The sequence below is a fragment of the Chanodichthys erythropterus genome, chromosome 15 (genome assembly GCF_024489055.1).
Source record: "Chanodichthys erythropterus isolate Z2021 chromosome 15, ASM2448905v1, whole genome shotgun sequence".
In the NCBI taxonomy this organism is placed as follows: Eukaryota; Metazoa; Chordata; class Actinopteri; order Cypriniformes; family Xenocyprididae; genus Chanodichthys; species Chanodichthys erythropterus.
This window is the reverse complement of record NC_090235.1, coordinates 5,290,077-5,312,815: the sequence shown is the minus strand read 5'-3', so window position 1 is coordinate 5,312,815 and position 22,739 is coordinate 5,290,077. Positions and strand designations below refer to the sequence as shown.

General features: G+C 36.0%; 1 protein-coding gene across 1 annotated transcript; it reads left to right on the top strand.

The window, feature by feature from the left end:
- The first annotated feature begins 1,061 nt into the window (after positions 1–1,061).
- Positions 1,062–22,307, top strand: snx27a (sorting nexin 27a). Its single transcript, XM_067411817.1, has 13 exons — positions 1,062–1,773; positions 8,432–8,663; positions 8,746–8,938; positions 10,457–10,521; positions 10,611–10,715; positions 13,250–13,328; positions 14,219–14,382; positions 15,075–15,164; positions 17,039–17,188; positions 18,048–18,176; positions 18,298–18,357; positions 18,443–18,491; positions 19,544–22,307. Exons 1-13 carry the CDS (start codon positions 1,454–1,456, stop codon positions 19,609–19,611), a joined length of 1,704 nt encoding a protein of 567 aa, XP_067267918.1. The 5' UTR covers positions 1,062–1,453; the 3' UTR covers positions 19,612–22,307.
- Positions 22,308–22,739: the final 432 nt, after the last annotated feature.

The window sequence follows — 22,739 nt, the reverse complement described above, 5'->3', positions numbered from 1 at the left end:
CATAACCACTGGACTCTCTGTCGCACAGTAGAGAAATGACCGTACAGACAGGAGGAGAAGCTCGCAAGCAATAGTATGCATTAACTTAATATGGCGTACTGGCGTTACATTTTAAAATACTATTTATAGTATTTTAAAATACTATAAAAACTAAAGGTTACTGTAAAGGTTATGATTGTATTTTATTTAGTTGTGCTTCCTTCTTGTGTTTAGTTCCTGTTCCTTTTGTTCCTGTTGTTAGTTGCTACGGTTACTCAATGATATTTGTTTGTTAACCTGCTAGTTTCCCCTTTTTTAATTGTGTAGGCCTACTGTATTTGAGTTACTCTTGGTCAGTTCCCATTTATGTTTGCTTTTACGTGTGGTTAGCTTTTCTCTTGTGACATCCTGTATTTTGATTTTGTAATATAGATTCTAGAAAATTCCCTTCATCTTCATGCTTGTTTGCAACCACACTGGTGACAATTATAATAAAGATAAATAAAGGGGATTAAAAAGTTCTGCATGATAAGATCTTCTGCATGCTGGTTGTTCTCATTGGTGCACCACAATGCAGTCTTGTTAACTTACACAGTGTATTGGAAATACCACAAGAGGGCAGGAAAGACCTGCACAAGCTCCATACTACATTCATTGACATATACTTTCCAGACATGCATAGAAACAAATACACTAGATGTCGCTCTAGCAATCAACTCAGTAGATGATTGTAATAGTTTGGACACTGTTGTTTTATCTAAATGTATGTTTTGTCAAAATGTAATTTATTTGTTGCATTATATCAAATACATAGCCATCTAAATACACCACTTATTCGTATTAATGTATGAATGGGCATAAAGTATAGGGAAGACTAGGGCTAGTTGTTTCCAGAGAAAATTTCTGATTTTACCTGCTAGTGTATTTGTTAAAACATATATACAGAAAAAAGTAAAACAATAACGAAAATGAAAAATATGAAATCTTGCCCCAACATATGAAAAATATTCTTGAACAAATAAAAAAATAAAATCTGAAAACAAACTCTGAATCTGAAAGTTGACTCTTGACAGAGTCATTTGTCTGTGTGGTTTTATTGAGTTCAACTGTTTACACAAGAGTTGTATTAAAAAAAAATAGCCTATTATAGAAATGTTATTTTGGGAACTTGCCCTGGTAATATTCCATCATCATGTCAAACTTTTTATTATTTGCTATGGTAAAAACCCTAGTGATTGCAGCCTCTTCCATGCAACTGTCTTTCAACTGTGCCTTGTAAACGTACTGTTACAGGACATCCTCTTACATAACCCACCAAAACAAACTTGACAATATCCACAGAGGCCTCCAAAGACACTGGGCACAGTCTGTGAAAGTGAAAGAAGTCTTGTGATGGTTGGGCGGGTCACGCGTATTTCTGGCTTGTTGTTTTGAAGGCCTCCGGGAGGAGAGGGGGTGAAAAAACGAATTAAAGATGGCGGAAAACGAAGGAGATGAGACTGCTCGGCCCGCTCCTCCGTCACTGCTACCCACAGCGCCCCGCGTTAACGGATCGGGGATGGTCGGTTCTGGTAGTCAAACCCCGACATTGGTGACTTCAGGTCCGCGAGTGGTTCGGATCATAAAGTCAGAATCGGGATACGGATTCAACGTCCGCGGTCAAGTGAGTGAAGGCGGCCAGCTGCGGAGCATTAACGGGGAGCTGTACGCTCCTCTCCAGCATGTCAGCGCCGTGCTACCCGGCGGTGCGGCGGACCGGGCCGGTATCGTGAAAGGAGACCGAATACTAGAGGTGTAAGTCTTTTATTTTCCACTTTATTTCTCATTTTAGCTTGGAAATCAGCTTTGCTCTGCTGTCAGTCTGTTTGACACACAGTCACTGGTGGCTTGGCGTTATTTTTACACATTAGCACAAGGTTCCGTGGACTTGATTAAGCTTTCGTGGCCGTGCATGCCAACACATCCCTGCTAATTCAATAAACAGATCATTATTATGTAAGGCTTGAGCAGATAACATGTACTGGAAGTTCTCAAACGCAGAACGGTTGTTGTGCAACAGGGTCATCGGTTTGGTGTATTCAATAATTCGTGTATGCTATAGCCAGTTTATGCTTATGTGTCATAGAAATCCAGAAGAGTCTCTCACTCAGTGACTTGTTGATGCATGACAGTTACACGATCACATGCTGTCATATTGATTTCTTATCGTCGATGCAGCTGATAAATGTAGTTCTTGACATGTTAGCATCCTAAACTGTGCTTGATCTGAGTGTTAGTAATGTCCTAGCCTGAAGTGCATATGATTGACTATTTTTAAAATGGCCAATACCGATATTTAGAGCTATTTTTGGCCGATAATGACCACACTTAATAGCAAATAAGATATTATATATATATATATAACTGGTTTAATTTCATCATATAGACCACTGTTTCCGTCGGTACGAAAAAGAAAGTCACTGATGCTCACCAAAGCTGCATTTATTTGATCAAAAATGTAGTAAAAAATTTATATTGTGAAAATAACTTTTCTATTTTATGTTTTGAACTAATTTATTTTTGTGATGGCATAATGCTAAATTTTCAGCATCATTAGCAGCCTTCAGTGTCACATGATCCTTCAGAAATGCTGATTTGATGCCCAACATTTCTTATACTATTATCAATGTTGAAAAAATTGTTGTGCTGCTTAATACTTTTGTGGAAACTGTAATACAAAACCTTTTTTTCAAGATTCTTTTTATAAATAGCAAGTTCGAAAGAACAGCATTTATTTGGAATATACATCTTTTGTAATATTATAAATGTATAATAAATGTATAATGTATATACATAAATATCTTTATTTACTGTCACTTTTGAACAAATTAATGTGTCCTTAAAAGTATGTATTTCTTTAAAAAAAAAAAAAAAAATCTTACCAAACCCAATCTTTTGAACAATAATGTATATTCCTACTACATATCAGTTGCCTTAAAAGATGTATTAGCCTATATCACATATATAAACACTATTATATTGGCCGCTGTGCATTCTAGTTCTTTGCATTGGCAACTAAAAAAAAGATGTCAACCACATACTATTTACTCACAAACTTTACCAGAGAATATTTGAAAATGTGTACTATTGACAAGGCTGTCTGTAAATTTTGACTTTAGGCAGAAAGACGATCTTATTAATTAGCCATTGCTGCTAATACTATTTTCAAAATATTGGTAGATTAATTGAAAATTTAGTATAGTATGTTTTGTATTTACTGGTATAATTTACTGCAGTGAGCAACAGTTTTTAGGGCCCGAGCACCAAGGTGCTCTTGGATTTCCTCCGTTTATTATTAGAAAGTATATTCCTCCTTCAGTGAATATTTTACAGATATCCTTTGCATGTTAATTCATAAGCTACATTATGTATGTATAGCGCCGCGCCACTGGTCATAGTCATTATTCATTTGGCAGTGTCACAGGTAACACGATCAGCATTATAAAAATGAGACGTATTGGGGTCACAGTTTTATCTCATGGGAAAATCAGAAGTTGAATAAGGATTTACAATGTGGAGCAGTTCTTCATAATGTTAGTTCTAAAGAAAATGGTGGTGTGCTGTTGTTGGTTTCACTCAAACCACTTTTCTCAAACACTTTTTGTCTGAACTCAATGCGAGGTCATCTAAATTGTGTGTATTAGATAAACCGAGGTCATGGGTAAACAAAGAAATCATTAATGTAGGCTATTGCATGCTAGTGTCAGGACTCTTTTAAATAAAAATGATGCTAAACTCCTATAGTTTTTTTTTTTTATCATTCATTGTTCTATTTAAAACTTCACATTGACTCACAATGACCAAGATCTGATTCAGTAATGTGTTTGGATTTGCTAATTTTATCCCGTGTTGTCATGTAACATTCATTGAAAATGTCATGAAAACATTTAGGCTACCCCTCCCTGAAAGGAAGGAAATGAAAAAGGTTATTAGGGACATGAAGGTTGTTACTCACTTAGCCTCGGTCAAGTTTACTTTAACAAGATTATTTAAAACACATTTCAATTGTAAGTAATTCACTGAAAATTCATGAGGAACGTCTTTAGGAACATGGTAAATATTTCTGTTAGTATGTTTTTTTTTAAGGACAGTTGTTGGGCAATGCTACAAAATAGCAATTTCAAACAAATCGGCTATGAAAATACAGATTTTTTTGTTTTGTTTCAAGATTTGTGGTTTTTAGGGTTGTCGAATGTACTGGTACTACCTACTTCGTACTAAAAAAACAAAAGTTGATGGTTCCAGCATTTCTGCAGTACCAGCAGCATGAGTACCGGGTAGATTCGGATAGACTTGTGTTCTCTGACCGTCAAAGGTTTCTATTTACAGCATGTTTTATGTGTTGAGCATTGTAGCCGATCCCAATCATATCTGTTGAGCACTTGAACTCAATGGCCTTTCAGAGGTGCTAGTCAGTAAATTATTCAGAATCTACTTATCACCACTGTAAATGCTCAAGGTTTGGTTTTGTTCAACATGAGCCACATGCTCGCAAATCCTTTCATTATAACTAACAAAGTGTAAACACAATGTAAATAAGAGATTCGTTGTCCAGTTTCTGGATTGACAACTGTATTTAAATGGGTGATGATTGACAGTGATAACCAACGGACGAGACAAATTGGGACAAAATATTTTGGAGTACTTGATTCAGCAGTTTTTGCTCTTGTAGCGAAATTGGTGCCAAGAACCGTGAAACTTTACTGGTATTGGTACTGACTACTGAAATGTTGGTACTGTGACAACCCTAGTTGTTATTGTGTTAATCAATGTGAATGTTATATATCTCACGTGTTTAGTGTTGTATCTGGATCCTTTTACAGAAGTTTCTGGTCATTTTTGATGAATAATTGGGAACTGGAACTTTCCAGATTGTTTTTGTAATGCTTTGACATGACCCTTTTTTTTCCCTTTTTGAAATAATCCTAGTACGTAAAAGGTTTCATTAGCCCAAGGCTGGTTTCCTGAGGAACTCCTTTGAGGAAGAAGGAGTGGGTTCACAAACCAAGGCTGAGTTGTTTTCCATTTACAGTCTTTGGTGCGCATCGTCTCTGTCTTCAGTTCAATAATATGTTTAAGGAAAAGAAAATCAATACAGTCTCTTTAGATTTTTAAAGTACTTCCAGTCTGAAATGAGGAAGTATCAGGGAATCATTGCAGTCATGTGAATATCATGTTACACAACAGTTTGTTCCTGTTCCAAACTCATTGTTCAGCATGTTTGAGCATGTGATTTTTATATTGAATTGGATTAAAGTATGATCACTGGCATAAATTTGGGTATGGACAGTTGGGACATCCTAAATTAAGGGACCTTATAATAATCCCTGTTAATATTTCTAGTGATTAAAGTTTTGACTGAAAATACAAGTATCACATTTTTTCTCATTTATATTTTTATATTTAAAGTGAAAGTATAGTGTAGAAAGCTGGTCTGTCATCTTTGTCTACCCTCATTTTTGTATGCTGTCATGAAATATACCTCCCCATTATGGTCTTCCTCCATCTGTCACCTGGTTTATGAATTAGTGATGGTGGTAATAAGTGATGGGCAGGTGGCATTTGCTATCTGTGTTATTGTTGGTGGGATCATGTGCATAAGCAAACAATAATTCATAACTAAATGGAGAGATCCTGGTGACCCTCAATCTGTATTAGTAAAACCCTGTAAACCAGCTGCAAAAAAACAACAAAAGAACTTAATAACCAGAGGTGTTTTGAAAAAGACATCAGCAGTTCCCTTCATGAAATGTAATCCTTTGTTTAGTAGATTAGGTTTTCAGTTCCGTAAATTGTAAAATGGTTTATCATACTAGTTTAAAGAGAGTAATCTTTGCTTTAATGCTGAAGAAACAATGTTTTTTTTTATTATTGAAGACCTAAATGCTTAATGCAGATGTCCAGTTAAAACTGCAAGTTAAGGGGTTGATTTGTATGCAAATCACAGTTAAAGGGTTAGTTCACCCAAAAATGAAAATGATCCCATGATTTACTCACCCTCAAGCCATCCTAGTATATGACTATCTTCTTTTAGACAAAAGCAATCTGAAATGTATTTAGAAATATCCTGGCTCTACCAAGCTTTATAATGGTAGTGAACAGGAGGCCTGTTTTGAAGCCCCCCAAAAAATGCATCCATCCATCATAAATATAATCCATATGGCTCCAGAGGGTTAATAAAGGCCTTCTGAAGTGAAGTGATGGGTGTTTTGTCAGAAAAATATTTAAAACTTTATAAACTAAAATGACTAGCTTCTGTCAGGTGACCGTATGCATACTGTGCAAGTCGACTTGTGGCAAATGAGTAACCCCTGAAGTATGACGTTGGAGTATCGTAAGCTTATACGCCTCTTGCTGTTCAAACAAATAGGGTTGTGCAACAAACTGAAGCTCCTCTTATCTTATATCGAAATCCTCTGACATTCTCTTTAAAAAATTCTCATTTTAGGTGTTTTGCTTTGCTCTCTCCTCTGCGCTTCTGTATTTGTCATTACGTCGTGCGTCAGGTCAGAGATTACTTTTCCACTGCAAATCAATGCCGGAAGCTAGTTATTATAGTTAATAAAGTTTTAAATATGGATATTTTTCTTATAAAAACCCATCGCTTTGCTTCAGAAGGCCTTTATTAACTCCCTGAGGTCCGAAAACGCGCCGGCGCGTTTTGCAGGATTTTTTTCACATTGCAGCAAAACAGACTTAAAATACTCCGTCATTTCTTATCATAGAGACATAAGTAATATATCAATTGAAACTATAGAATGTCTTCTTTTATTTGTGTACACTCAGAGTAAAAACACAATGTTGTGCTTTTTGTAAAATAAAGAAAACTAACATGATGCGTGATCTCTCCTCTCCCTCTGAAAAAGTCCAATCTGATAGTTCTCAGAAAATGAACTGTAACTTATGAATACTAATGACAAAAAAATGACACTTATGTCTAAAGAAACGCTGAAATGTCAGGTTTTAAATCGTGCAAGTCAAATCGAAAAAAAACATTCTGTGTTTATGTAATCTGTATGAAAAGGGAGCCAATGCAAGTATGATTGAAAACACAGTATCCAGCACTCATAGTGATGACAATAAATATTACTTCTCAGTATAGAAAATTTACATAAATATATAAGAATCCATCAATATTTCTCCAAATGTGCATGCTTTTAAGCTAAAAGCCTATATGAAATGCCATAGAGGTAACCTAATTGTTCAGACAATTTGCATCACAGAAATACATTATATTTTAAAGAATATAATAGAATACCATTATTTTAAATTGTAATAATATTTCACAGTATTGCTGTTTATGATGAGCTGAGACATTATTACAGAGGGTTTTTTTCACAGCCTACCTGACTGAAAGGCCTCATTAATATGCAAGTCATTTCAGGTCATTATGTGATTCTTTTGTCTTCTCAGGTGTAAATGGCCCATTATTCATGATGATTCACGCCTCCGCATACTGTGTTTCTTGACAAAAAGTGTATTACAAAAACTAAATCAATATATTGTTTTATATGAAGGAGTAGGCAGCATAATTTTTACATAATTCTGAAGCAAAAACTCTAGTCTACAACCTCCAATACCCAAAAGTCTTGTGAACACAGATTTAATATACTTTTTTTGGCCATATTTCAGTGACTTAATTTTTTTGTTTTTTCAATAACCACGCATAAACATTATTCCTTCAAAAATACAAACATGTACATACATGTTCCTCACATATTATTGTAGCCTAGTTTGTGCTGAATGCAGTGTAATGACACTTTTGTCATTTATGTGTTTATGAAAAACTGAAAAAAGCACAAATGTCAGGGCATGTTAAAACTCCTCCAAGCCCCAAATCAGCCTCAGACTTAACCCCCTGGAGCCATATGGATTATATTTTTGATGGATGGATGCATTTTTTTGGGCTTCAAGTTCAAAACAGGCCCCCTGTTTACTACCATTATAAAGCTTGGAAGAGACAGAATATTTCTAAATATATCTCTGATTGTTTTCATCTGAAAGAAGATAGCCATATACACCTAGTATGGCTTGAGGGTGAGTAAATAATGGGATAATCTTCATTTTTGGGTAAATTATCCATTAAATGTCTAAAATAAAGCCGATTTTTGCCCTATGTGGTCAAATGAGTTTTCTCTCAATGCCTAATGAGCTTTTGAATATCTAGACATACAGTTCCATTCAAAAAGTTTGGGGTTTGTATGATTTTTTTATTTTTTTATTATTTAAAATATATTAAAACAATTTATTTTAAATTGTACTAGTATTTCACTGTTTTTACTGTATTTTTAAATATGCGGCCTTGGTGAGTGCGAGAGACCTTCAAAAGCAGTAAAAAAGATTAACCAACCCCAAATCCATCTTAATATTTCACCCCTGTGACATGACCCACTTTTTTCCTTCTCTCTTTCAGTAACGGGGTGAGCGTGGAGGGGGCAACGCACAAGCAGGTGGTGGATCTAATCAGGGCCGGAGAGAGGGAGCTGGTGTTGACCGTGCTCTCCGTCCCGGCACAGGAAGGAGACGGACTTGATGCTGGCGAAGAAGGTGCGGTGCAGCCTAATTACGACTACAGTGACAAGCAGGCCGTCCCCATTTCAGTCCCCACATACAAACATGTGGAACAGCACTCAGAGAAGTTTGTGGTGAGTTGTGTAGGGAAAAAAAAAAGGCTTTTTACTTTTGGGCTGTTGTTTAGTGCTAATAATCTGTTTCCTCCTGTCTTAGGTGTATAATGTGTACATGTCGGGAAGACAGATGTGTTCAAAGCGTTATCGGGAGTTCGCAATACTTCATCAGAACCTGAAGAGAGAGTTTTCCAACTACACTTTCCCGAAACTGCCAGGGAAGTGGCCCTTTTCTCTGTCCGAACAACAGCTGGATGCTCGCAGGAGGGGATTGGAGGAATACCTAGAGAGAGGCGAGTCTCTCGCCTTTTTTGTGTGATATTTTTTTATTACAATGAAGTAAAATAAATTTAAGGGATGCAGCCTTTCTTACGATGTGTCCTGGTCCTTCTTACGCGCACCAATAATTTTGCACTTTCAATTATGTATCTATTTAATAAAATGACATTTGAATAGATATTTCAGTTTGTTGCCATGTTTTTTTTTTTTTTTCATTTATTTAAAGTTTTTCATCTAATAGTTTACAAAACTGTTAATGTTAAAGGTGCCCTAGAATTAAAAATTGAATTTACCTCGGCATAGTTGAATAATAAGAGTTCAGTACATGGAAAAGACATACATTGACTTTCAAACCCCATTGCTTCCTCCTTCTTATGTAAATCTCATTTGTTTAAAAGACCTCAGAAGAACAGACGAATCTCAACATAACACCGACTGTTACGTAACAGTCGGGATCATTAATATGTACGCCCCCAATATTTGCATATGCCAGCCCATGTTCAAGGCATTAGACAAGGGCAGCCAGTATTAACATCTGGATCTGTGCACAGCTGAATCATCAGACTAGGTAAGCAAGCAAGGACAACAGCGAAAAATGGCAGATGGAGCAATAATAACTGACATGATCCATGATAACATGATATTTTTAGTGATATTTGTAAATTGTCTTTTTAAATGTTTCGTTAGCATGTTGCTAATGTACTGTTAAATGTGGTTAAAGTTAACATCGTTTATTACTGTATTCACGGAGATGAGAGCTGTCGCTATTTTCATTTTTAAACACTTGCAGTCTGTATAATTTACAACTTCATTATTTATAAATCTCTCCAACAGTGTGTAACGTTAGTTTTAGCCACAAGCACAGCCTCAAGCTCATTCAGAATCAAATGTAAACATCCAAATAAATACTATACTCACATGATCCGAAGCATGCATGCATGACGAACATTTTGTAAAGATCCATTTTGAGGGTTATATTAGCTGTGGGAACTTTGTTTATGCACTGTTTTATAGTCGAGAGCTCACGATTTAAAGGGGCCGCAGCCTGAATCGGTGCATAGTTAATGATGCCCCAAAATAATTTTAAATTAATTTAAAAAAAATCTATGGGGTATTTTAAGCTGAAACTTCACAGACACATTCAGGGGACACCTTAGACTTATATTACATCTTGTGAAAGAACGTTCTAGGGCACCTTTAATTGTTATAAACACTTTTTTTCTTTTGATTGTGTGGTAAAATGTGACCTGAACACCCTTTTTAGTCAAGCAGTCTTGATTTTATTAATTTGTTCTTATTACACATTAATTTATTTTTTATTACAGATGATTTATATTTATTTGTTTAGGTTTATTTTTGTATTGTCATCTTTGCAGTAAGCCACCATGGAAGTGGTTTTGTATACTTGCTCACAAAGTGTTTATCAAAGATTCATGAGATATGATATGCACTTCTGCTGACCTGCAGATAGATATATTTCCTTCCTCTCTGTCTCTCTCTCTTGACTTCTTTCTCTTTTTTTCTCTTTTTAGTTTGCTCAGTGCGGATCATAGGTGAGAGTGACATTATGCAGGAATTCCTGTCTGAATCAAATGAGGTAAGTATGTGTGTGTGCAAAAACTGTTTAGATCTGCATGAAAGTGGTTTTGCTCAGCGACACTGTTGAACATGTGTTTCATTTTAAAGAACCACAACGGCATAACGGATGTCGAGTTACGAATAGCACTGCCTGATAAGACTACAGCTTCAGTAAGAGTCCGAAAGAATAGCACCACTGACCAGGTTTACCAGGTAAAAAGTCATTTGTTCATGCAACACAGACTGTTTAAAGGGTTCATGAAATGAGAAATCAAATTTTTCTTGATCTTTTGACATATAAGGGGTTTTGTTCCATTAAACATCCTGCAAGTTTCATAGCTTCATTATAAACAGAGCATTCATTTAATCAAGCTCCAAAAAAAGCTTGTTTGAATATTGTGGGATCTATGACATCATATTGGCAAATACATTTGCATATGTCTGCCTCCAGAGCAAGATATCAACGAATAGTTCTACATCATCGCACCATAGGCCCTATAGAAGTGAGTACACCCCTCACATTTTTGTAAATATTTTATTATATCTTTTCATGTGACAACACTGAAGAAATGACACTTTGCTACAATGTAAAGTATTGAGTGTGCAGCTTGTATAACAGTGTAAATTTTCTGTCCCCTCAAAATAACTCAACACACAGCTATTAATGTCTAAACCGCTGGCCACAAAAGTGAGTACACCCCTAAGTCCAAATTGGGCCCAAAGTGTCAATATTTTGTGTGGCCACAATTATTTTCCAGCACTGCCTTAACCCTCTTGGGCATGGAGTTCACCAGAACTTCACAGGTTGCCACTGGAGTCCTCTTCCACTCCTCCATGACGACATCACGGAGCTGGTGGATGTTATACACCTTGTGCTCCTCCACCTTCCATTTGAGAATGCCCCACAGATGCTCAGTAGGGTTTAGTCCATCACCTTTACCCTCAGCTTCTTTAGCACGCCAGTCATCTTGGAGGTGTGTTTGGGGTCATTATCATGTTGGAATACTGCCCTGCGGCCCAGTCTCCGAAGGGAGGGGATCATGCTCTGCTTCAGTATGTCACAGTACATGTTGGCATTTATGGTTCCCTCAATGAACTGTAGCTCCCCAGTGCCGGCAGCACTCATACAGCCCCAGACCATGACACTCCCACCACCATGCTTGACTGTAGGCAAGACACACTTGTCTTTGTACTTCTCACCTGGTTGCCGCCACACACGCTTGACACCATCTGAACCAAATAAGTTTATCTTGGACTCATCAGACCACAGGACATGGTTCCAGTAATCCATGTCCTTAGTCTGCTTGTCTTCAGCAAACTGTTTGCGGGCTTTCTTGTGCATCATCTTTAGAAGAGGCTTCCTTCTGGGACGACAGTCATGCAGACCAATTTGATGCAGTGTGCAGCGTATGGTCTGAGCACTGACAGGCTGACCCCCCACCCCTTCAACCTCTGCAGCAATGCTGGCAGACCTGTCCTGTTAAATTGCTGTTTGGTCTTGGCCACCGTGCTGCAGCTCAGTTTCAGCGTCTTGGCAATCTTCTTATAGCCTACGCCATCTTTATGTAGAGCAACAAGTCTTTTTTTCAGATCCTCAGAGAGTTCTTTGCCATGAGGTGCCATGTTGAACTTCCAGTGACCAGTATGAGATATTGAGGGTGAAAACACCACATTTAACACACCTGCTCCCTATTCACACCTGAGACCTTGTAACACTAATGAGTCACATGACACCGTGGGGAGAAGATGGCTAATTGGGCCCAATTTGGACATTTTTACTTAGGGGTGTACTCACTTTTGTGGCCATCGGTTTAGACATTAATGGCTGTGTGTTGAGTTATTTTGAAGGGACAGCAAATTTACACTGTTATACAAGCTGTACACTCAATACTTTACATTGTAGCAAAGTGTCATTTCTTCAGTGTTGTCACATGAAAATATATAATAAAATATTTACAAAAATGTGAGGGGTGTACTCACTTCTGTGAGATACTGTGATATATATATATAATTATACTTCCCTTTGTCAGCAAAAGCCTCTAAGTCCACAGAAGAACCAATTGGAAGATGCAAATCGAATCATATGATTTCAAGATGAATGAAGGTGTGTGTGTATGAGCTGGCTTTCAATTGCCGAGCTGCAAGTTTTTATCATGTTTTGTCCATCGTTACAGTGGCAATGACAGTAGCAAGTAAACACAACAGTGTTCCTTTGGCTGCTGTAAAACTGGCAGAAATGTACTTTTTACTCTGTCTTATCCAAAGAGGTGGACTTAGAGGTTTTTTTTAAACACAAAACACACGGCATCGCTGCCATTGGTGAATCCGGCCAATCGTGAAACATCTGTGTCGTCATCAGAGCTTGTACAGCCGCTCTGGAGAAGCTGCGCTGGCTGAGTCAGCTGTCTGCTCTCAAATCACTCTTGCGATACTTTGATGCCATACGTCACAGTGATCTGGCAGCAGAGCTGCCTCAAGTTGGACAATTTCTAACCAGCATGCACTGCTTCAAGCTGCCCCTTATAAACCGATTATTTCAGACAGAGGGTCAGAATGAGGGTTGAAAATATTTTTTCTGCAAGTATATAATTTTTTTTTTTTACATGCAAAAAATACTTTATTAACATTATAGGTGAACTTCAAGGTGAACTTCATTTTAAAATAAAAAAATAATGGCATTCCCCTTTAACTATCAACTCCATGACCTCAACAGAAGCTCATCCTAAGTATCACTTTCCCTTTTTCAGGCTCTTGTCGTGAAGGTTGGGATGGACAGCATCATGGCCAGTTACTTTGCTCTCTTCGAAGTTATTAACCACTCATTTGGTGAGTAATCGCTCCATTTTCCTTCAAGTGTTGGTGTTCTGAATCAGTTTTTTACACGAAGGAAGAAAGTATTTAGATATTCACTGAGGGAAGCAGATGACCTTGTTATGAAGTCAAAAGTAATTGCACTTATGATTCTTTTTAACAGCTGTTAAACTGCCGCTTCGTGATCTCTTCTTAATCAAATGAACAATGTTTTGCCCCAGCTGGCAAGCTCCGATAAGGTGCTACTGAGCTAATAAGGACATTGCGCCTTGTTATTGAAACATGAACAGAACGGATTTCTGTGTAAATCACTCGAAAAACCGTTCTTGCATACATTTTAGAAGAATGTTTGGTCACACTTTAGTTTGAGGAACACATATTCACTATTAACTACGACTTTTGCCTCAATAAACTCCTAATTTGCTGCTTATTAATATTTAGTAAGGTAGTTGTTGTAGTGGTTAAGTTTAGGTATGTATTGATTAGGATTAAGGGATGTAGAACGTGGTCATTCAGAATAAGGCATTAATATGTGCTTTATAAGTACTAATAAGCAGACAATATGCTAGTAATTTTTTGTAAGAAAAGCATTTATTTGAAATTAATTTTTCCCCCAACATTATAAATGTCTTCACTTTCAGTTTAATTGCTGAATAAAACAATTAATTTATTTAAAAAAAACATTACTTGACCCTAAACTTTGAATGGTAGGGTGCCTATGGCAGATATCAAGATTTTCAGTGTGTAATATATTACAATATTAATTCTCTTCCTCATTTAAATATATCTAATGTTATCTAATGAATTACAGTAAATTTAAAATGCTAAACTGCTTACAATATTTACTGAAAATCTCTCTCTTGCCCTTTTTTCTGTGTTGTTGCTTGTACCATTTCTTCCTAAAGTGCGCAAATTGGCTCCTAATGAGTTTCCGCACAAGCTGTATGTTCAGAACTACACGTCAGCTGTCCCCGGGACGTGTCTCACGGTGCGCAAGTGGCTCTTCAGCACACAGGAAGAGGAACTGCTGCGGGACAACCCACTGGCCCTGCACTACTGCTTTAATCAGGTCAGTCCGGGTTATTGTCACTTCTCTCCTTTATTGCAGATTAAGTAATATATAGCATCTCCAGAGCTGTAACAAGGCTCGTGTACACAAAAGCAATAAATACGAACACTTCACACATTACAGTAAATGCAGACCATAAACCACGCAAATGGACTTTGAACAGCTAGCGAGGTGTCCGGTTAATGCGTCATCTGATACCACACACGCTTGTTTAGTTTTAATTTGCGTTTTATTTGGCATATTTGTATAGACCTTATGCGCCAGAGAAACAAGCTCACAGCCAACTTCAGAATTTTGTGTTTGAACTTCTGTTTTTGTGGTAGCTCTGTCTGTGGCATCGCTGTCAAAGAGTAATTAGCTGGTGAAGTGGATTTACTTATTGTAGAGTTAATGAAAGTTATAATGAGAATTGTAATGTTTGACGTAATGTAATGTTCATTACAAATATCAGTGGAACGGGAAGATTTTAAAATGAGCGGTTCATTCATAAATCCGTAAGATCTTACCTTCATGGTGTGGAAATACAAACCGGAAGACAGAACCCAACAAACGCAACACTGGAACGGGGCGGGGCTAGATACGGCCTATAGCTGAAGTCAGATGCCTCCAAAGCAAATCCTTGACTTGCAGCTTAACCTCATATAATCATATCAGTCTCTCTTAAATTCTTTGTTTTGGTCTCTTTTCTTCAGGCACAGGATGATGTGAAGAAGGGATTCATTAAAGCAGATGATAAAGCGTACCAGCTGCAAAAACTAGCAGAACAGAAAAAGATGACAACGGTCTCTCATACTTTATCTGTCATTGAATGCAAAACAGACTTTTTAAATAATGTTGCATTTGAATGTTATTTATCTTTTCATTGGAACCCTGTCAATAACATGTCCAGGTCACATTTCAGCTTAAAATCAAATAAAAATAATTTTTTTTAATAACACAATCAAGCTTTTTTTTTTTTTTTTTCACAAAAAATTTATTTTTCATTTCATTTTCAATACATTTCCATTTATATTACAAATTCTTATTACTATAAGATAAAAATAAATATAATATGGCACAAAGTGTATATGTGCATATATATATATATATATATATATATATATATAATATATATATATATATATATATATATATATATATAATATGAAAAAAGTGTGTATATATACAGTACAGTCCAAAAGTTTGGAACCACTAAGATTTTTTGTTTTTAAAAGAAGTTTCGTCTGCTCACCAAGGCTACATTTATTTAATTAAAAATACAGTAAAACAGTAATATTGTGAAATATTATTACAATTTAAAATAACTTTTTCTATTTTAATAGTTTTCTATTTGAATATATTTCATAAAGTAATTTATTCCTGTGATGCAAAGCTGAATTTTCAGCATCGTTACTCAAGTCTTCAGTGTCACATGATCCTTCAGAAATCATTCTAATATGCTGATCTGCTGCTCAAGAAACAATTGTACAAAATATTTGTGTACAATATTTTTTTTCAGGATTCTTTGATGAATAGAAAGTTCAAAAGAACAGTGTTTATCTGAAATCTAATCTTTTGTAACATTATAAATGTCTTTACTGCCACTTTTGATTGATTTAATGCATCCTTGCTGAATAAAAGTATTCATTTCTTTAATTTCTTTTCAAAAAAATAAAAATTCTTACTGACCCCAAACTTTTGAACGGTAGTGTATAATGCTACAGGAGCTTTGTATTTCAGATAAATGCTGTTCGTTTGAAATTTCTATTCATCAAGGAATCCTGAAAAAAAAAAAAAAAAAGTGTTTTCAACATTGAAAATAATCATAAATGTTTCTTGAGCAGCAGATCAGCATATTAGAATGATTTCTGAAGGATCATGTGACACTGAAGACTGGAGTAACGATGCTGAAAATTCAGCTTTGCATCACAGGAATGAATTACTTTGTCAAATATATTTAAATAGTACACAGTTATTTCAAATTGTAATAATATTTCACAATATTGCTGTTTTTTACTGTATTTTTAATTAAATAAATGTAGCCTTGGTGAGGAGACGAAACTTGTTTTAAAAACATTAAAAATCTTAGTGGTTCCAAACTTTTGGACTGTACTAATATATATATATATAATAATATATATATATATATATATATATATATATATATATATATATATATATATATATATATATATATAATATATATATATATAATATATAATATATATATATATATATAATATATAATATATATATATATATATATTATTCCATTCTTCAATTTTTTTTTTTTTTTTTTTTTTTTTTTTTGTTTGTAAACATTTGTTAATAGTTATTTAGTAATTTTAGTATTTCAAATTAAACTGCCAAGGCAAATTTTTCATCTAATATTTATATTGTATTTGAGTTTTGTTTCAATGAATGAAAAAAAAAATATATATATATATATATATTTTTTTTTTACAACACTGGGTACAATACAAAAATGTTATTGGTTCTAAAATAGTCTTCATTGTATAATTTATTTATTTTTTCTTCTTTTTCTTGATTTTTTTTAGGGTGAAAAGTAACCTGGAACACTTTGTGATACTTTTTGTCACAAAGCAAAATCTATTAATAATATGTAAAGACATTTTGTTTCAACACAAAATAAATATTTGTTTTCCTTCTTTTGCAGTATCTGAGTCTTTTGCGCTCATGTGAGGGATATAACGAGGTGACTTTTCCTCACTGTGCATGTGACTCACGGCGGAAAGGTCATGTGATCACAGCCGTCAGCATGAAGCATTTCAAACTACACGCCTGCACAGAGGACGGCACTCTTGAGGTGAGTGAATGATGCTCAGAATCTACAGACATAATTTTAAGGCATAGGTGGCTTAAAGGGTTAGTTCACCCAAAAATGAAATTTCTGAAAGTACTCACCCGTAAGACCTTTGTTTATCTTCAGAACACAAATTAAGATATTTTTGATGAAATCCGAGAGGTTTTTTTTATCCTCCACAGAAAGAAACATAATTACCATCATTCAAGGTCCAGAAAAGTAGCAAAGACATTGTTAAAATAGTCCATGTGACTACAGTGGTTCAACCACTGAATATAGAAATCTCTTTTTTTGCGCAAAAAATAAATAACTTTATTCAACAATTTCTTCTCTCCTATGTCAGTCTCCTACGCAGTTGACGCAGTGGAGCGCTTCCGTGTTTAGTATTGGCCGTCGCTGTTCACGTGAGCACACAACACATGCATGTGATGCTGATGCAGGAGCGTAAACACGCAAGCGCTGCACTGCGTCAAATACTTAACCTCTTGGATTTCATCAAAAATATCTTAATTTTTGTTCTGAAGAGGAAAGAAGTTTTTACAGGTTTGGAACGACACGAGCGTGAGTAATTAATGACAGAAATTTCATTTTTGGGTGAACTAACCCTTTATTTGCTTTCACACCACACCGACAGATGGCAACAGACACTTCGTGGGGGTTTTGCCGGTTCAATGTGTTACTCCTGTCGGCATCTTGTTTTCTCTAATTAAACATGCTGAATCAGCGCTTGTCGGGTCGTAAATTGTTTGAGAAGTGACGTAACAGTAATTGGTGATTGTTCATGTTGGTGCGCTGTGAATTGGCCTTATGAGAACATGTTTGATTTGTTTGCCCATTATAACACTTTATCTCTGACTCCCAGAATCAGGTGATTGTGTTCGAATGGTCAGAGATGCAAAGATGGGACACAGATGAGGAGGGTATGGCCTTCTGCTTTGAATATGTGCGGGGAGAAAAGAAACCTCGCTGGGTCAAAATATTCACTCCTTATGTAAGTCACATAAAAAACGAAAATTTTGATTGCTTCATTATTTACCTGCTGAATTATGTTTCGCAGAACATTTTGAACAGAAATAAGCCTTGGATGTGTGTGCTTGTGTTCCCTTCTCCAGTTTAACTACATGCACGAATGCTTTGAGAGGATTTTCTGTGAGCTCAAATGGAGGAAAGAGGTATTAATAACTTACACAGATTTCTGTTTTAGTTTCTTTACCTTTCTTGTCATTTGTTAATGAGTTTCTCTCTGATATGTTAAAGGTTGAAGAGGAGGCCTCAGACAAAGGCAATAAGAACTGTAGTAATAATGGTAAGAGAACCTTTTGCCCTCATTTTATCACGCTCAGGTTAATGGGATTTTTCCAAGCATACTCATGTGATTGCTATACTCACAGAAACCTGAAATACTGGTTCATACTTGCCACACTTATGTTCAAGTATGAGTACAAAGTCACATGTCATGCGTGTGATGCTCATTTGAGCCATCAGTGCATAAAATGAACCCTGCACCTTCTCGAAAGATCAAATAATGGAAATGTATTCCTTTATTATGTAAAACAAATTTCAGGAAACACTGATTCCAATGCACCGCAGGCTAGCGTAGATTGGAAATACTCCAGCAAATGTGCTTATTATTACTGAATATTTTATTCATTGAGCGAATAATATATTCACCCATTTCTGTGCTCTTGCAAAGTAAATATTTAAAATAATACAATGGCTTTTTTGTATTTTTCTGTACTGAATTCATAACTATATGAATTGAGATGAAATGAATTTAATTTATTCATTTAATATTCTTTTATAAAAAATATAATGTAAAATATATATAAATTATAATAAATCTAAATTAATACACTTTAATCATTTAAAAATTATAAAATGTATATATTTATTACATTGTATAAATTGTGTGTGTGTGTGTGTGTGTTAATAATAGATCATTTAAAATTGTAGAAAAACTATGCACCTTTATTTTTTGTGCTGTCAAATCAAGGAGGAATTTAAATCATGCCCCTTTTTACAAGATGTAAAATAAGTCTCTGAGTGTGAATGTGAAGTTTCAACTCAAAATACCCCACAGATCATTTTTTGTATAGCATGTTAAAATTGCCACTTTTTGGGGGTGAGCAAAAACATATTGTTTTTGTGTGTCCCTTTAAATGTAAATGAGCTGCTGCTCCCTGCCCCCTTTCAAGAAGAGGGCGGGGCTTCAAGAGCTCATGCAACAAACAAACAGGACAATCTCAAGCACTGAAAATGTCCAAAACTGTCGGCAGCTATGCCGAGGTAAATTCAATTTTTGATTCTAGGGCACCTTTAAGTGTTTAGTAAAGCTAATGAAACACTTGTGTATTACAGATTACCTCTCGCCACTGGAGCAACAGAAGGGATGGCGCCACCTAGGGGGTGAGATTGCCACTTCCTAAAACCCCTCTCTAGACCCCCTGTGAAACAGCATAAATTGCGCTGGATCATCACACTTGAGCAGACCACCATAATGAAGATGTTACCATGGCAACACCCCAGCGACACCATACCAACCATGTTTCCACGGAGACAAAAGTGTGCCTTTCAGATGCAGAGCTTTCCATATGGCAACCATGGCAACGCAGAATGCCATTATCGTGGCGAAGCAGACACTGAGGGGATGTTTCACCCCAGATCAAGAGCACCTATGGGTTCTGCTGTCATTTTCATCAATAGATACTTTGAACTTGCATAAGTACATGTAAAATACCACATAGGATGAGATCTTAAGATCTTCCACGCCAGTGGTTTAGGAGACAAGCTCTTCTTTAAGTCTACTGGCTGGATTTTGGAGAGCATTAGCTAAAGTAAAGCTGTATCGGCACTGTTATCAGGGCAGCGTAGTAACAAAATGACCACTTTGTGATTTGGAATGGCAGCCGCTATCACAATTGTTTGACAAAACTATATATATGGTAGGGGAAAGTCATGCCTTAACAAAAAAAATCTATGAAATTGTGTAGCAAGGTCACCATACAAACAATTAGTGTGGGATCTCTCTAAAATAATATTGTGATGGCATTATTGCTTGATTTTCCCAGTATTGCTGACTAAAATTAGCTCGTTTTAATTTTATTTCAATTAAATGAGGAGTAAACAAGTCTGTGGGAACAGTGACATGGCATGTGTGTGTGGGAAATTAAGGACAGGAGTGTATATGGACAGATATTAAGAGGATAGTTCACCCAAAAATGAAAATTCTGTCATTATTTGCTCACCCTCAAGTTGTTCCAAACCTGAACACAAAAGAAGATATTTTGAAGAATAGGGGTAACCAAACAGTTGGTTACTTCCATAGTGTGGAAATATACTTCCATACTATGGAAGTCAGTAGGCACCATCAACTGTTTGGTTACAGACATTCTTCAAAGTATCTTCTTTTGTGTCCGGCAGAGGTTTGGAACAACTTGAGGGTGAGCAAATGATGACAGAATTTTCATTTTTGGGTGAACTATCCCTTTAAGGTTAAGTGTAGTTCGCACAAGCGACCTGTAGGGGGCCCCAGCATCAAACACATAAGTAGCTGCGCTCAGGATAGTTTATTTCTGTTCAGTTTATTTGTTGGCCTCAGAGGGAACATCATCGAGTCCTCGTCTTAGTTTGTTTTTGTGTTATTTATTGTTCAATACTGCAGAGGCTTCCCTCATAGAGAGACAATAGCACCACGTCGTACCTGCTGACAAGATCTGAAGGGGAAAAACAAGAGACAGACTGAGAATATTGTGATCTCAGAAGCATCTTAACAGTGTTTCCTCTCTCATATGTTTTCGAGAATAAGAACTAAGGCAGCAAAAGGCAACTAGTCCAAAATTCATCTACAAATTCCCCATGGTGTGCTAAAATAACAGCCAGTTTTTAATGCATAGTAGAAAACATGATCTTAAATTGGTATAGCCAAAAAGAAGTACCATAAAGGACTTTAGTTGGCCCCCTCGTCACAGGACAAGACACAGCTTAACATTTTCTTAACAGACATGCATGTTTAATGCAAGTCAGAATCTTTCACCATTCCATTCCAGCACAATACTGTGATAAATGAGCTTATCCTCATCCAAATGCTTCAGCCACCTTGGCTACGATACCTTGATCAATAAGTGAGTTTGTATATTGTGTGTGTGTGTGTGTGTGTGTGTACATCAGATTGCTCTCTGGTTAGAGTAAAGGCTCCTATTACAGCAGCACAGTAGCATCTGTGGTCTAAGCGTATTTACAAAAAATTAATTTGTCTTCAGTCCTGATTATTTTCGTGTTTGATTAATTCAGCCAGTTTATCAATGTGAATGAAGAAAAAAGTTAGGCTTGTGTGCTTTACAGTTTTTGTGTAATTTGTCCTTTCGTCAGGAGTACAGGTGCGACACTTTTTGTTTTGTTTGTCAAAAGTGTTCCACCACGTAATGTTCACCAGCGCTAAAATATTAATTGTTTGGTCAGTGTTTCTTATTTTGTGTCAATGTGCCGAGGAAAAAAAAGAATATGAATGTACCAGAATGTATTTATAACATGGATGATTATTTGTTTGGGTTTTTTTTTTTTTTTGTCATTAACTTGAACTGCAACCATTTAAGATCATCATAACTCTTCAGTTTAAAACTTAAGACACTAACTCTTATCCTTCCACTGAGTGTTTCCTTAACCTTTGGCCCACCTTGAAAGTATTATTAATGTTTTGAGTCTTTTCCCCAAAATTGGTGTGTTGGGACGATTACTGACAAGTTTAACGGCTATTTGTCTGTGTTCTGCGCTTCATCTGTAAATTTTACTGCTTATGTGTAGTACTGACAGAGTCTTTGTAGCTTTTCTGACTGAAAACGTTAATTTATTTTTCTGCTAAATCGAGGGGATTGAAACAAGGCCTTTGCTGTGGTGGGTTTAGGAAGGGACTTTGTATGACAAAAGATATAATGCATACGTGAAGGAGATAAACAGGTGTGCATTATTTCATGTAGCCTAGATAATGGCATAAATTAACAATAATATCGGGATACAATAGTTTTATAACTGAAATGTGTGAAGGTTAAACTAACCAGAGTTATAAAAAAAAACATCATGTAGGTTGAAACATTGTAACATACTATTTTAAATAAAATTACCTATTGAGAAAAAAAAATGTTAATGTGTTTGTATTAATTGTTTGAATTTCTCTTAAATGTGCAAGCCTGATTTCATTGTAGCACCGATCGGCGTATGACATCGAAGTACCGCGAGAGCGATTGGAGAGCAAACTACTCCTTATGCTTTTGAATCGCTCTCGCGGTACTTTGATGTCATAAGCAGATCTATTCAAACCTATGAATCCTAGCCAATTAATTACAACTTTTTTTGTTTGTTTAAAGTTTAAAAAATGAGTGTATACATAATCCTTATTCCAAAATGTGATTTTGTGTTTCCCTCATTCACTGTGGTAAGCCTATTATAAGTGTTTTTATTTTATACCTGTCGGGATGGTTTTCGCGGGAAAGTGCGCATACGTCACTTGCCCGTGCGCGTCTCATGTCCATAGATAGAGAAAAGTTGCTGTGGCTTGTAT